Source organism: Agelaius tricolor, unplaced genomic scaffold (genome assembly GCF_023055355.1).
Source record: "Agelaius tricolor isolate 1412-34295 unplaced genomic scaffold, bAgeTri1.0.p SCAF_50, whole genome shotgun sequence".
In the NCBI taxonomy this organism is placed as follows: Eukaryota; Metazoa; Chordata; class Aves; order Passeriformes; family Icteridae; genus Agelaius; species Agelaius tricolor.
Window position 1 is genome coordinate 415,229 of NW_027269310.1, and position 16,227 is coordinate 431,455.

Genomic DNA, 16,227 nt, shown 5'->3' on the forward strand with positions numbered 1-16,227 from the left:
GGGCCCATGGGGAAAAATTTTCCTCAGGGGTTTTGCTGCTTTGTGCCCTTGGAGGAGAGACCAGAGTGTCCTCATGGGGGATTCTTGACCAGATGGACAAGAGCTGTGATGTCATTGGTTTTCTGAGGTCACCTTGGAGAGAAATTGAGGAAGTGTCTGCAGGACCCTCAACAGTGAATGAATGGATGAAGGAGATTCTCACTGTCCTGACCCACTATCCAGCAAAACCACAGCCAAGGGAAGAGGCCTGGTGGAATCAGGGGGGAAGGAGACCTCGTTGAGCCTGGTGCACACTGGGCACTGTGGGGTGATCCCCTGCTGGTGTCCCAGCTGTCAGTGCAATACCACTGCTCTGATAAGACTGGGTCCTTAAGAAACAAAAGAAGTGTTCAAGCTCAGGGGAAGGGGGGATCTGGTCGCACTTCTCTTCTCTGGCAGTTTCTCTCCCAGGGGGGACATTACATGAGAATTGGGATGCGGTAAAGGACAGGGCTGAGGGCAGCTGCTCCCTCTCTCTCTGGGCTTCGCAGGAGGACGCTGGGAGCTGCTGCCTGGGAAAAGGAATTGGTTGCTGCGGGTGGCCAGAGCAGCTTCCCCAGGCAGGCGCTGTCAGGCGCCTGCAGCACCGAAAGCGTCTCCACTTGGGGCTGCCTTGACAACTGCCCCAGCCCAGCAGACGCCTGAGCCCGGATGGTGCAATCAAAGCCTCACCAGAGGGACGAGAGGACTCCTCGCAGAGCAGATCCAGCCGGGTTTAGTAAGGGAAAATCCAAGGGCCCAGCTGCAGTGAGGGGGAAGAGGGAAACAGGAGCAAGCAGGAACACAACCTCTGCTGAAGGGAACCAGAGGCAAAGAGCCAGGAGCAGGGCTGGGGCCAGGGTATATAACTGGAGGAAGGCAGGAGGGCTCGGGGTACAAATTATCCAATGGGGAAGGGAGTCAGGGCTGGAGTTAAGGTGGGGTGACACGGGACGCACCAATGGGGGAGCAGAGTGGGAGGGGTCTCTCAGGAAAGCCAATGGAGGAACGGGGAGTACAGAACATTCTGGAACTGGGGGACGAGCAGCAGTCGATTGACAACAGCACATTCACATAAACAAGCAAAGAACCATGGGGAATTGCACCAGTCTCTCACCTTAACTTAAACAGTGGTGTTCTCCAATGACATCCCAGGTTTGTCTTCTCCATGCCTATGTCTCACATCTCCCCCTTTTTTTATTTATTAAATAAACATTTCCCAGTCTTTTGTGAATTCTTTTCTTAAAACACATCAGTGCTGCTCAAACGATAACAACTATGAGAAGGACGCACAATAAACTTTTAAGAATGGGGGCACCCACACAGGGAGGCTCCAATGCATGAGAATTTTGTCCATCATGTCCACAACTTTATTTTCAGTAAGAAGAGTCTTCATTTGCTCTTGCATTTGTTTGATGGTGGCCTGGATCGATGTGCTTTTCCATGACAGGTTAAAACAACAAAGTCCTTTGAAATCTTCACAACCATGGCCACGGGAGAGCAGCAGGAAGTCGATGGCCGCTCTGTTCTGAAGGGTGGCATGTCTGGTGGTTTCCTCGTCCGCTAGAAGGTCTGATAAGGCAGCGGATGTAGCCTTGGTCTGCTTACTAAGCCAGCACTCCAGGTGAGAAAGCTCACCGAGGGCCTTCGAGCTGCAACCCATGGTAGAAAGATGGAAACAGCGACCCTCTTCGTCTTGCCCCAATTATAAATTTGGCCATCACAATTTTGATTGAATTGGGAGTACGATCTTTTCTGGGGCGCCAATTGAGTTTCTTGTTTCCAATTTTTAATTTGGGTAGTGTTTGGGGTGAGGGTAGTAAGCTGGCCAAGACTGCAGGGGCCCCCTTTGATCTTCAAGGGGATCCCTGCCCACTCCCTGTCACCACAGATGAGAAACACTCCCTTGGGAAGCACTCTGGGAAACGGAGAGGACTTAGATAATGTTTTGGCAGTATAATTGCACCAGTCAACATCATTGTATCTCTTATCTTTTGGTGATATATCTTTTCTCACTATCATCTGTGGTTCAGATTTCTCATGCCAATTTTGTTGGGGTGGCTTGTTGAAAAAGTTGACACAAGAAGTCGCTTTGAGGAGCCCGGTAGGTCTAGTTCTTGGAGCTCCTGAGGTGCATGGGGTAAGATCTTCATCCACTCGTCCCAGGTGTCGACCAGGGTGGGCTTCTTACCTGCACAGGGATATTCATTTGGTGACAGGGGGATTCCCACCAGACATGTAGACAGCGGGTCTTTTGCAGCTCCCATGGCCGTGCAAAAGTTATCCTGCTTGAGAGATTTCCCCAGTGTGACCCATAGGTTTTCTGTTGGTTGTGGCACGACCCATCCAACCGCTGTTTGGATGCACAGGAGCACAGTGACGGTGGCAGCAGCTGTTAAGGTATTTCGGGGTGTCCTGGGATTGGCCATCTGGTCCTCCAGTGAGTCAGGTATCGACTGTTCGAGCACTGATAGAAACATGAATGGTCAAGTTAGTTGTCACTGTAATTTTCTTCGTTTTGTCCCTATGGAAGGGAGGGCGAGGGATTGGCAATTGGGGCAGGTGGAGAGAATAGCCTTGGCTTGGTCTCTGGAAATCTTAAATTGACCTACTAAAGCTGGAGCATTCTGAGGGAAGAATGCATGGCTTAGACGAGCCTGTTGAAAGACATGTGGTGCAGCGGGGGAAATGTGGGTGGCACTTGCTGCCATTGCTAACAAGTCTGCTCTCCAGCTGCCCTCAGTGATGTATCTTGGCAGCTCTGTGTGCAACCGGACGTGCAGGATGTGATAAGGTTGCTCTCTGTGGGAGATGAACCAAATTAATTCAGAGAGCAAGCTGTAGAATTTTTTATTTTGGACTTCCTTGATCAGGGCACGCTCTGCCCGCTCTGCTATCCCAGTGACATATGCAGAACCTGTGACTGAATTGAAGGGTTGTTGGAATGTTCGAAACGCCCTCACAGCTGCAGCAAGTTCTGCAGTCTGGGGGGAACCTTCAACAACCTGGATATCAGACTCCCACTTCTGAGTGTCCGGGTCCCTCCAGGTGAACACTGACTGGTGAGATTTGCCTGGACCGTCAGTGAACTCCGTGATAGCGTTTTTGAGTGGAGTTTTACTTTTATCTGATTTTGGGGCCAAATGCAGTGAATCTTGAAAAAGTCTGTGTTTAGGATAATGAATTGAAGTTTTTCCAGGATAGCTGTCTAATGGAATTTGCAGATGTTCATCTGTTTGTAATAGAGAATCCAATTGTTCCAAAGTATAAGGGAGGTAAATGCACGCCGGATCACAAGCTGTGAGGGTCTGGAGGTGATGTCGGCCTTTAATAATAAGTTTGGATACAAGTTCTGGTGGGGTGGTAACTGTTTGATGTGGTTGGTGCGGCAGAAAAAGCCACTCGATGATGATGAGTGGGGTTTTTCAAGTGTCATCCCACTGAAAGAGCAGCACATGGAAGTTTGGGCACTTACCAAAAATACCAAGGCTGAGGGGAAGGGACCGGTCTGTCCGATGTGCCTGGCGGTGTTTGATGGCGCTGGCGACTCTCTCCAAAGCCTCCCAGGCTTCTGGCGTTAGCGAGCGTGGGGAAGCCAGGTCGCCGTCTCCTCGTAGAAGGTCGAAGAGCGGTGCCAGTTCTTCTGTGGTGAGGCCCAGGAGAGGTCGGATCCACGTGATGATGCCGCACAGCTGTTGCGTGTCTCTTAATGTCTGGGGGTGCTCGTTGATGGACAGAGTTTGAGGCACGATGGTCCTTCCTGTGATTAAAAACCCGAGGTACTTCCATGGGCTCCATAGCTGGATTTTTTCCTGAGCTATCTGAAACCCCGCGCTTTCGACAGCTGTGACAGTCTTGGAAAGTTCTGCGTCTGAGTAAGACTTGGTGGAAGCACAGATTGGTACATCGTCCATGTAATGTAGGTGTGAGACTCTGTCCAAAGTTTCTCTCATCTGCCTCACAATCGTCATTGGGGACCACTGAAGAAAAGCCCCTTGTCTGAAGTTTCTGGCCCTGGTGGAGAAAGTTACATGCCAAGGGCCCCGAGACCCGAGCACAGCTGCTGGCATTGCTAAGCTATTGTTCACAGGTGTGTTTGCTGTATGCTACACTGAACCCAATGAAAGGAAGAAGGGGGCCCCTTGCCTTTTTGCAACAATAGCCTTGGAAGTTGTCCCACCTCTCGGCCTGGCTGGACTTCTCCTGAGTTTTGGGTGGTCCCCCACAGAAGACCCCTCACTTGTCTTACAGCCGCCGTGACAGACAGACTGAGATGTACAAGGCCTCTCCATCAAAGACCGAGACATGAAATCCCTATGTGAAAAGGCCCCCCCACACTCTTTCCAAGGACTGGCACTGAGACCCCTAACCTGGGGGAGGTGTGTGGGGGAGGCAAGCTAACCAAAGCAAGATGGATGTTGCAGGTGCGAGCAGGGGACCAAGAAGACAATGGCTCTCACCCACTGCAGAGAACATGGACTGTGTGTACCCTTCTCTAAATGCCATTTTTTCTCCCAAAAATACAATAGACTACCCTTGATTCGGTTTCAAGTTTTACCCCTTCCCCCATCAACAAAAAGAGTATAATAAGAGTTTGGATGAACTGCAACCCTGAGATCTCCCCAGACGTGACCTGGTGAACTCCATTGGCTGGACATCAAAGGACTTTGCCATTTCTACGTTTGGTAGCTCTATACCTTCCTTCCTCTTCCTCCCTCTTTTTCCCTTTTCCCCAATTCCTCCCCAATGCATTCTCTTGTGGTTATTCAATAAAGGTACATTTGTTTTGATTATCACTGCAACCCCCTGTACTGTGTCGGTGTTTTTTGCACTCTGAGATCAACCCATGAACCATCACGAAACCCGTTCGTAAGGATGGATTGTGACACTTGCATACATACTATAGAAACCTTCTATCAAACCTTAAAAATTCTCTACAAATTCATTTCCAACATTACTGGGTCTGGCACCGCCCAGATCTGGTGTTTGCTGCCACCTCCAGTGCCCAGATCTGGAAATTCCCTTGTTCTGGCAGAGCCAAGTCCTGCAATTTTCTGGTAAAGAAAGCCAAAATCTGGCAATTACCCACTGATGGCACCGGCAATTCCAAGATCTGGTGTTTGCTGCCACCGCCCGTACCCCAGTCTGGACATACTCGGTTCCAACACAGCCCAAGTGCAGCAGTTTTTTGGAAAAAGAAGACAAAACGCAGCAATTTCCTGGTACCAAGACTGTCACCACTCAGACCTGGTGTTTGATGGCACTGCCCATGCCCAGATCTGAACATTTCCCTGTGCCACCACAGCCCAAGTCCAGCAATTTGCTGGCAAAGAAAACCAAAACCAGGCAAATACCTGGTGCCTACACTACTCCGATCTCGTGTGTGCTGACACCGCCAGTGCCCCGATCCGGAATTTTTCAGATGCCTGCACAGCACAATTCCAGCAGTTTGCTGGCACAGAAAGGTCACATTTGGCAATTTTCCAGTGCCAGCACATTCCCCACCAAGATCTGGTGTGCGCTGGCACTGCCAGTGCCCACATCTGGATATTTCCTGGTGCCAGCACAACCCAAATGCAGCCATTTTCTGGCAAAGAAAGCCCAAACCCGGCAGCTTCCCGGTGCTGCCACCAGCACCACTGTCTCTGTCTCTCTGGGAGCCTCTCAGGAACCCTGGGCCAGTCCCGAGTCGGCAGACACCGGGGGCAGCCCCGACACGGCCGACAGCGGGGAGACACTCTCTGTGCCCCGAGGGTACTGAGGGCACCTGGGCTGGCCGCCTTTGCAGCAAAGAGACACCAGAGACAGCGGTAGAAGAGAAAGGGCCGACTCTTAGCAGGGGTTAATCCAAGGTTTTATTCCAGGTGTCCCAAAGGAGCCCCTACACCTCAGGGGCCTCCTGCCCAGAGCCCGGGAGATGTGCCAAGGTTACATTTAAAGGGAGGTGGAAACCCAAAGTAGAGAACATTTGACTAACCAAGAAGTGACCCTAAGGGATGGGTCCTGGGGGATGGACATTTAGGACAGCGTATGGGGCAAGGCTTGGGGGGCTGACCCCTGGCCTCTGGCTCATCACTCGACATCCTGGACCGAAGCTTCTAGAGGGAGGGGATGGGATGCTGAGTGATTGACAGAGAGCCAGGGTGGGGATTTGGGGATGATCTCAGCAAGGGCAAAGGATTACACAGGGAAAGGGAGGGGGGTACCATCTGGGATGAACCATTTGGGAAAAATACGGGGATACAAAACCAAAACTATCACAAAGTATATAAAAACACACTACAACACACCACCCAGATCTGGTGCTTGCTGCACAAGTGCCCAGATCCGGAAATTTCCCAGTGCTGGCACAGCCCAAGTCCAGCAATTTGCTGGCACAGAAATCCAAAATCCGGCAATTTCCTGATGCCAATACAGGCGCCCAGACCTGGTGTTTGCTGCCACTGCCAGTGCTCACATCTGGATATTTCCCCGTTCTGGCAGAGCCAAGTCCAGCAATTTTCTGGCAAAGAAAGCCAAACTCTGGCAATTCCCTGCTACCGTCATTGGCAAAGCCAAGATCCGGTGTTTGCTGGAACCACCAGTGCCCAGATGCGGGAATTTCCCGGTGCCGGCACAGCCCGAGTCGAGGAATTTTCTGGTAAAGAAAGCCAAAACCTTGCAAATACCTGGTGCTGGCCCCACCCAGATCTGGTGTTTGCTGGCACTGCCAGTGCTCAGATCCAGCAGTTTCCCAGGGGCAGCACAGCCCAAGTCCAGCAGTTTGCTGGCACAGAAAGACAAAACCTGGCAATTTTCTGGTGATAGCACCAGCAGCACCCAGATCTGCGGGGAGCTTGCACCGCCAGTGCCCACATCTGGCAATTTCCCTGTGCCAGCACAGCCCAAATGCAGCAATTGTCTGGCAAAGAAAGCCAAAACCCGGCACCACCCAGATCTGGTGTGTTGGGGATGGTTTAAAAGAAGAAGGAGACCTCAGCTTAAGGCTGTGGGAAAACCCTCTTTAGCTGGGGTCAGCAGGAGCTCCCGCCCATAATCCTCTTGTTCAGTTATGCAGATTGTTACTAGAAAGTTCTGAGTTCTCTTTGCTACCGTTTATTACATTTTACTGCAAAAATTGTAATATTCATAATCCTTCCTTCCTCTTGGATCCTTCCCTCAGATCCCACCTTAACCCCTCTCCATATATAAATGGATAAATATCCCTGCTGGACCCTGGGCCCAGGCTTTTTTCTGCTTTGCTCTGTGTACTGTGCACGCCGTCCTGTTTGTTGTGTCTGCCTGCATTAAAGTTCTGTTTCCAGACAAGCAGATGAAAGCAGTCTCTGTCTGTAAAGTGGCCAGAGCTGGTTCTCAGGGAAACCACTGGCCAATGGTCCGGACGAGGACCAGAAGGTTTCACTGGTGTTTGCTGGCACCGCCAGTGCCCAGATCTGGAAATTTCCCTATTCTGACACAGCCCAAGGGCAGAAATTTGCTGGCACAGAATTCCAAAACCCGGAAACTTTCTGCTACTGGCTCTGGCACCGCCCACATCTTGTGTTTGCTGTGCCAGTACCCAGATTTGGAAATTTCCCGGTGCCAGCAGAGCCCAAATCCGGCAGATTTCTGTCGCTGCCAACGACACCACCCAGATCTGGTGTTTGCTGGCAGCGCCAGTGCCCAGATCTGAAAACTTCCTGGTGCCAGCACAGCCCAAGTCCAGTGATTTGCTGGCACAGAAAGCTAAAAGTTGGACATTTACCAGGTTCTGGCTCCAGCACCATCCAGATCTGGTGTTTGCTGGGACTGACAGTGCCCAGATTTGGAAATTTCCCGGTACCTTCACAGCCCAGGTCCAGCAATTTGGTTTTAGCTAGCTTAGGCAGAGAAGTTCCTGGGACTGGGACTTTCCTTTTTCTTGGAACTGTTTAAACCTGCTCTGGACTGAAAACCCAGAAAAACACCTGCAGCTCACACCTGTGGCCCACTGAGGTCTGGGACGCTGCATTCCAGCACCAGAGGGACTTAGAAGAGACCGAGTGAGCCATCTACAACCCACAAAAAAGATTTTCTGAATTTGCCAACTCTTCAGCACTGTCAGAGGTTTGATTTAATATTATTCATTTTTCATGCTTGGGAATACTTTACTTGTTAAATAAACTGGTTTTCTCCACTTTTCTCCAGGGAAGTTTTTTCCAGAACTAGTAGGGGGAGGAGGCGCTTGAAGTTGCTTTCTAGAGGGACCCCTTTTGGAGGTTTCTTCCCAAAATTTGCCCTAAAGCAGCACAAACAGTCACAATGGAAACTTCACCAGTGGCATAATTTCTTGGGAGCAAATCCTGTGACAGAAGCTTGACCTTGTTCTCCAGGAGAGATTCTTGGCAAGAGCAGACAGGAGAAGATTCCTGGAAAACTGAAACAGCTTTCCAGAAGGGAAATGAAAATGAAAGAAACAATCCAAGATGTTTTCCTCTATTTATTTCTATGCTCCCCTTTTCCATGTTGCACTACTTCTCCATCCCAGTAATTCCAGATGCACTGCACCTCTAAGATCAGTGGCTTAGTGATTTTTAGACACTCTAAAATACCATGAGCCACAGACAGATTTCCTTCCCCTGTTTTTACTGGAAGGCAACACTGGAGATGTAAGTGCAGTGCTGGCTCAGGTAGGAATCCTAGCCCAAGGGAAGGTGTCCCGCCAGTGTTTGCCCCTCAGCCAGGCCAATGCAGAGCAGCAAGCGAGGGGATTGCTGTGCCAGTGTGCAGGAGTCAGGGCTCTGCACCTGGGCTCAAGGCTGCAAAGTTCCCGTGTTTGGACAGACTCAGGGGCTGTGCCCGGGGCGCGCGGGGCTCGAACGTGGGGCTCGTGGGGCGAGCGGGGAACGGACACGGGGACGAACGGCCCCGGTGCTTCAGTTGCAGCAGCGGCAGCGGCGGCAGCAGCAGCGGCAGAAGCAGCAGCGGCAACAGCGGCAAAAGCAGAAAACCAGATAATCTATAACGATCTTTCTCTTTCTATCTTTCTTTCTCGTTCTCTCTTTCTTGGTCTTTCTCTCTTTCTGTCTCTGTGTCTCCCTTTCCCGCCGTCGGGCACCCTTCTCCCGGGGTCCCTTGCCCGGCGTCCCTCTCCTCTCCCCGCCTCCCTCTCCTCTCCCCGCCTCCCTCTCCCCCTGCCGGGCCGGGCCATGCCCCCGGCCCGCCCCCGGCCCCGGGCGGGGCTGCCCCGTGCCCGGCCCCGCCCGTCCTGCCGCGGTCTCGCCTCCGCCCGGCTCTGGCCCTACTGGCGGTGGCGCTGCTGGGCGGGCATCAGTGCCGTGTGCGGGGGCGGCATCGCCGCCCTTTGCCTCCGCCTGGCCCGAGCCCGGCCCCGGCCCCGAGGCAGGCTCCAGCCCCGAGCCCGGCCCCGGCCCCAGCTCCTGCCGGGGCCCGCGGAGGACACAGGCGGCGCGGCCGCTGCCGCCGCCTCCGCGGCGGCTTCCCCGGCCCGAGCTCCGCCGCTCGGCAGCGCGGCCGCCGGCCCCGAGCCTCCCGTGCCGCGTTGCGAGGAGCGAAGGCCTGGGCATGGCCGGCCCGGGGCGGCTGAGGGGCGCTCGGGGGCCGTTGCTGGCCCCGGGCCGAGCGCTGACAGCCGCGTCCCGCCCGCAGGGACGGCGCCCGAGGCCCTGCAGGAGCGCTACCGCCTGGGTTCGCTGCTGGGGCGCGGAGGATTCGGCAGCGTCTTCGCGGCCACGCGGCTCTCGGACGGCGCCCCGGTGAGCGGCGGGGCCGGCGGCGGGCGCAGGAGGAGGGGGCGGAGGAGGAGGAGGAGGATGGGGCTGGGCAGGGCGGGCGGCGAGCTGAGCCCGCTGCTGTCCTTGGCTTGCAGGTGGCCATCAAGAGGGTGCCACGGAACCGCGTCCGGCACTGGGGCGAGCTGGTGAGTGAGCGGGGCCAGCGGCAGCAGCCGGGGCTGCCGGGCGGGGATGAGCCGAGGCCCGGCACGGTGGAAGCCGCCAGGACGCCTCGAGGGGGAGCGGGCGTGGGCGCAGCGCAGGGCGCAGAGCGTCCCGGGCTGGCTCAGGGCTTCCCCAGGCCTGGCACGGCATCGGCCCCACTGAGGGCATCGTGCTCCTCCCGCAGCCCGACGGCAGCAGGGCCCCGCTGGAGATCGTGCTGCTTGCCAAGGTGTCCACTGGCTTCCCCGGCGTGGTGCAGCTCCTGGAGTGGTTCGAGCTGCCCAACCACATCGTGATGGTGATGGAGCGGCCAGAGCGGTGTCAGGACCTGCATCGTGTCATTCGGGCACGGCGGTTCGTGCCCGAGGAGGTGGCGCGGGAGCTGTTCCGCCAGGTGCTGGAGGCCGTGCGGCACTGCACCAGCTGCGGGGTCCTGCACCGCGACATCAAGCCAGAGAACATCGTGCTTGACCTGGCCACCGGGCAGGCCAAACTGATTGACTTTGGCTGTGGCACCTACCTGCAAGAGACAGCCTACACCCACTTTGCAGGTGAGCCCACGTAAGGGTGTACTCCTGGTCCCGGGATCTCATGGCCCAACATCTCCCAGCCCAAGGTGGCTGTGGCAGCGGGGATTCTCCCTTTTGCTGCCAGTCAGGGGACTGAGTCTTCAGCTGAGTTGCTTTAGAGCGGGGCTGGGTGGGGAGCCATCTTCCAGCCCTGCTGGCAGCCTTTGCCAGCCACTCTGCCCAGGACTGGGGCTGGGCTGGGGCAGCCAGCCCGCCCAAAACCCCTGTGAGTAGGGGTAGCAGAGAGGGGGGTGGGACCTGTGCCCCCGCCAGTTTGGTGTGCAGGCGAGAGGAAGGGCTTGCACTGCTCAACTCGCCCTGTTTGCCTTGGCTTCCTAATATTTTTGGGGCAATGCAGACAGGGAGGATAAGGGCATGTTTTCTCCAGCACAGAGAGGGTTTTTCCTTTGCTTGTCATGGTCAGGCTTAGCCAGGGCTTCCTCTGCCCTCTTCTGACACCAGTGGCTTCTTTTCCAAGCCTAAGTTTGTGCACAAGTCCCAGGTGCTGGCGAGAGGGCAGTGGTCACCCTGTGTGCCACTGATGCAGCCCCCGCAGGCCCAGGGATGCTGGGGCCAGGCTCTGGGAGCAGCAGCATCCCCCTGCTGAACTCCATCTGTATTCCATAGGAACACCGTCCTACAGCCCCCCGGAATGGAACGACTTTGGCTGGTACCATGGCGAGGCAGCAACGATCTGGTCCCTGGGCATCCTGCTGCACCAGATGGTCTGCGGGGAGCACCCTTTCAGGAGGGGCCGGAACCTCAGCTGGGGCCAGCTCCCGCTGCCACAAGGGCTCTCTCAAGGTGGATCCTCTTCTCTGGGCACGGGGGGAATCCCAGTGCTGGGAGCCAGCAGCGGGCTCGTGAGCATCCCGCTCTGGCAGCTGCTGAGGAGGTGGCACATGTCCTGCTCTCCTCCAAAACAGGGAATTGATGGGAAAGTTTAGGCCCAGCCCTGAGTGCATCCAGAATGGCCTGGGCATGGCAATAGTGGGGCAAAGCGGACAGGAGCCTTCTCTGGCTGACCGGCAGTTTCTGCTTTCTCTGCCCAGAGTGCAAAGATCTGATCAGGTGGTGTTTATCCGTGAACTCCTTGGAAAGACCCACATTAGAAGACCTGTTCTGTGATCCTTGGGTGCAGGATATTCCTCGGCCATAGAAGAAGGGAGAGAGCCACAGGCACACTTTGATCCAGGGCCCTGGTAAGTTGCAGCTCCACACATGCCTTGGCAATCAGAAGCAAATGAACCCAGACCTTTTTGTGCTGCCTGTGTCACTGCACAGGGTCATGGGATGGGCACACGCAGCCCTTGTGCTGCAGCTGAGCTGCTCTGCCCAGCACTGGTGGCCGCCATCCAAGTTGGTTTTGCTTGTGCTGGTTCCCTGACAGCTGGGGCCCTGGGCAGAGCCCTGAGAGCCTGGTCTCCCCCCAGGGAAGGAGAAGGAGCCCCTGGAGAAGCTGTACCGGGTGGGGATGCTGCTGCTGCTGCTGCTGCTGCTGCTTCTGCTGCTGCTGCTGCTGCTGCTGGAGACAGCCAGGATGACATCAAGGATGAGAAGCTCTTCCTCAGCCTGGCCACTGGAGGCTGAAGGTGATGGACTTTGATTCTGGCACCTTCTTCAAAGCCAGACTCCACAGGGAATTTGCAGGTGAGTCCCCACGCGGGGAAATGCTGCCAGATTTGGGCATGGCCCAGCCTGGCTGGGAAGCAAAGGTTCCCCCTTTGCTGGGGCAGATGCAACTCATCCTTCAGTCGCTGCCCAGCTGCTTTTGGCAGGGCTGGGGCATGGGCTGGGCTGGGTACAAATGGGAGTGGGCTCCTGGCCCTGCCAACAGCCCCCAGCAGCCACCGTGGCCTGGGCTGGGGCTGGGGCTGGGGCAGCCAGCCCGACACAAACAAAGCCCCATGCTGGGAGCAGAGGTGGGACTCCAGAAGCTGTGCAGGGGCTGCTTTGCTCTGCAGGCAAGGAAGGGCTGGGCTGCTGCACTGCCCTTGTTTGCTTTGGGATCACCGTGATTTTGGGGGGCAGTGCAGGGTGGAAGTGAGAAAGTGTGGGCTTCCCTCAGCCATGTCTGGGTTTTTCCCTACCATGTAGGAGTTGGACCTTCCTCAAGGCCCTGACAGAGATAAGAGTTTTTCCCATGTTTCTTGTTTTCCCTTTTTGTCTCTAATCTCTTTTCAAGAATGTGTTGTTTGTTTTTCCAGAGGAAGCGTTCCAGGTGGTCCAGTGCAGATGGGGAAGTGCTTGGGAGCAGCTGTGGCGTGGATGGGCGGTGGCCTTGGAGAAGGCTGAGGCCATGGTTTGGGAGCAGCTTTTCTTGCAGCCGTGGCTGGCGTGAGGTGGGTCCCTGTGTGCTTGGCAGGGTGGGATCAGAGCTTTTGGGAGATGGCAGCGAGCACAGGAGCATCCTGCTCTGGGCAGCTGCTGAGGGCTGGATGTGCCGTGGCTGGCTGCAGGCTGGGCACATGTCCTGCCCTCCTGCTCTGCTGCCAAAGGCAGCAGGGATGGGCAGCTCTGGGCACAGCTCTGGGCACAGCCAGCACGGCCTGGGCACCGCAGGCCTTGGCACAAGGGCACAGGAGCCCTCAGCTGACGGGCACTTTCTGCTTTCTCTCCTTGCAGCCGGGCTCTGCGGCTGCTGAGGCTGCTCTGGGCTCTGCCAGGGCTCTGCTGGGCTCAGCCCTGGGCCCAGCTGGGCTGGCTCTGCCCTCACATTGCTCTGACAGCTTTGCATCAGACGAGCCCCTTGCGAGCACAGCGCCTGAGCTTTCTGCTTTGGCAGCTGAGTGAGACTCTGCTGCAGGCCCAGAGATTGCAGCTGGGGACACACATCCAATTGGCAAGAACCCAAACCCTCCACAGTCCCAGCTGAACGCCTGGATCTGCACAGGGTGTTTGTCTGTCCCATTGTTCCTTCTTGATTGCCTGGAATTGTGCAATTGCACTTTCTTCCTCCTCTAGAAGTGCCTGAGTGGGCCAAAGCTGGCGAGTGGGCCGTGTTCCTGAGGCAGTGCAGTCTGGAGCTGATGGATGGAGAATTGCCCTTCTGCACTGCCAAACCAGAGCAAAAAGCCCTAAGTGGGACTTTGTGTCTCTAAGAAATCCCTGACAGTTTCAAAGGGAATGTGCAGCTCCTTCCCAGGCTGAGAAGGAAGGGCATCTTCTAAAGGATTTGGGCTTTGACAGAGTTTCCATTCCCAGTCCTGCTTGGAGCTGGAAGGGCACAAAGCAATTTCCTCTTGCTTTGAGCACAATTTCAAATGGCAATGTTGGAAACAAAACCCAAAATCTTTTAAAAGGCTGCTGGGATCAGTAAGATGGATCCATGCCATCAGCACATTTACAATGTAAATGACTGAGTTCCCCTTTAAAAAAGATCATTTACCTCTTAATGCAAAGTTTCAGAAGTTTTTCACTAACACTTGGGTTTTGTTTTCATCTTTCACATTTTATATAGTTTTTTTTCTTTTTCCTTTTTTTCCTTTAAATAGAAAACAAGTCCTATAAAAGGAATGTCCTCTGCTCCTGGTTCCTGTGTGGAGCAGCTCCCTTGCTGCTGGCTGAGCTGCTCAGGCAGAGCCCGGCAGCTCCTGGCCCTGCAGGGCTGAGGCTTTTCCCCGTTGCTGGGCACAGACTGATGGAGCAGCACTGCTGAACACGGGCACACACAGAGGGCCCAGCAGCAGCTGCCTTTGGCCACCTGAGGCTCCAAGGCCCAACCTCTGAGCAGCCAGGGCTGGAAGAGACTGGCAGCATCTGATCCCTGACTCTGGGCCAGGGCTGCACAAATGACCCCACAGCAGCAGCAGCAGCAGCAGCAGCAGCAGCAGCAGCAGCAGCAGCAGCAGCAGCAGCAGATGGAGCTGACTTTCAGCACAGCCCCTGGCCCTGTTCCCTCCCGTGTGCAGCGGTGTCACAGCAGCCTGAGGCACCTGGGAGCCCCCAGTGCCAGCAGGGACTTGAGATGGCAGCCCTGGGCTCCTGGAGGCTGTGCAAGGAACGGAGCTGGGCACTCCCTGTCCATGGGGAGCTTGCAGATGGAAAAGGCTGCTGTGCCCAGGCAGCTCCAGGGGCACAGAAAGGAGGCTCTGGAGCACTGGATCTGTGCCAGTGCCACAGTCCTGGGCAGCAGCCAGCCAGCCCTGGGGGAACAGAGGGCACAGCAAGAGGGACAGAAGCAGGCAAGGGCAGAGACTGGGAAGAGCCAGGCCCACGAGCAGGAACAGCTGCTCCATTGCACTCTTGGAGAAAGCTCTTGGCTGCTTCAAAGCACTGAAAGGCGTGAAGGGCAGAGAGGAGGCCACAGCAAACAATGCTCCTGTTTGCACAGCCTCCCCTCTGCGTGTCCCAGAAGGAATTGGATGGACTGGATTCGTCTCTCCGAGTGCTCTCGTTCAGCATGAGCAGCTCAGCACCAGGAGCTGAAGGAGCTGAAGCCTCAGGCCACAGGAGCTGGGCAAGAGGGAACTTCTGGAGCAAAGTAATGCTGCTGAAATAGCCCCAGCTGAATGCAGCGGATCTCATCATGGAATCACAGAATCCTTTCTGTTGGAAAAGCCCTCTGAGCTCACCCAGTGCAGCCGCTCAGCCAGCAGTGCCAAGCCCAGCACTAAAGCACGTCCCTGAAGTGCCAAGGCCTGCACAGCAGCCCTGAGTGAGGCCTGGACAGCAGGCCCTGAGCCAAAGGTGGCCTCTGGAGGAACCTTCCAAGCAAAGGTTATCTTTGTATCTGCTCCCTGCTGAGATATGCATGGTCATTAGCACTGTGATAGATGTAGCCACTCCTTAGTGAAACATGGATGGCCCTTTGTGTATTTAGAAGCCAGAGAAGGCCATGAAATCTGACATCTGGCCTTGTGTGGGGCTGAAGGATCAAAGTCAGCTGCCTTGGCTCCTCCTTGAGGCCTGGCCAGGCTTTGGGAGGGAGCCAAGAGGAGGATGAAAGCAGATGTTGGCACACTAGCAGTGCTGTCAGTTTGTTCATGCAGCACTGTCAGAGCTGGGCCCTCTCCCAGCGGGCTTGGAGCCTCAGCTGGGGCTGGAGGCACCTGCAGGAATTGCCAGTGCCCAGGAGTGGCTCTGCAGCCCATGGCTGTGACAGCTTCCCCAGCTGCTGTGTGCATCTGGGGGATGGCAAAGGCTGAGGGGAAATGCTGCTGCATCTTTCCTAATCACTGCAGGCAATCTTTGGTGGGGATGATTGGGTGCATTGCTGAGCTGCTCCTTTTGTGATTCTTTGCTGCTCTGAACTGCAGGAAATGACACTGATTCCTTCCGTTGGAGTCTGTGTCTTTGGTGCTGACTTTGCCCACTGGTCAAACCAAACTGGCACAGTCTGGCCAGATCCCAACCAAATGTCACTTGTTCAATGTCAATGTGAGGCATCAGTGCCATCAGAAATTCCCAGATGGGAAGCCCTTCCCTGGAGTTCCCTGGCTCTGGAGTGGGCTGAGGTGGGAGCCCCGTGGGAGCAGTGGGGCAGTCGGGTAAAAGAAGCTGCAGCCCTGGATGTCTTCAAATGCATCCAAAAATTGCACATGGAAAAGGAAAAGGACTTGTGGGTTTGGGCAGACAAAGATGAATTTGTTAAGAGTCCATTGGAAACAGCAGCTTCAGAAGGAACAATTATTGTTGGAATGCTCCCACATGGAGCAAGAGCAGAAGGTTTTAATCTTGAGCTCAGCTGCATTTGTGCCAGTGAAATATCAATATGATAAATA

General features: G+C 55.2%; 1 protein-coding gene across 1 annotated transcript; it reads left to right on the forward strand.

Moving 5' to 3' along the window:
- The first annotated feature begins 9,185 nt into the window (after positions 1-9,185).
- Positions 9,186-11,663, forward strand: LOC139604379 (serine/threonine-protein kinase pim-1-like). The gene is made up of 6 exons (XM_071455550.1): positions 9,186-9,382; positions 9,506-9,752; positions 9,866-9,916; positions 10,120-10,486; positions 11,132-11,308; positions 11,557-11,663. The coding sequence occupies exons 1-6, from the start codon at positions 9,186-9,188 to the stop codon at positions 11,661-11,663; spliced, it is 1,146 nt and encodes a 381-aa protein (XP_071311651.1).
- The last annotated feature ends 4,564 nt before the right edge of the window (positions 11,664-16,227 follow it).

Coding starts and splice junctions, on each gene's coding strand:
- LOC139604379 (XM_071455550.1), top strand. CDS start 9,186: ATGCCCCCGGCCCGCCCCCGGCCCCGGGCGGGGCTGCCCCGTGCCCGG. Junction 9,383..9,505: donor CGGCCCCGGCCCCGAGGCAG/GCTCCAGCCCCG, acceptor GCCGCTCGGCAG/CGCGGCCGCCGGCCCCGAGC. Junction 11,309..11,556: donor GCCACAAGGGCTCTCTCAAG/GTGGATCCTCTT, acceptor TTCTCTGCCCAG/AGTGCAAAGATCTGATCAGG.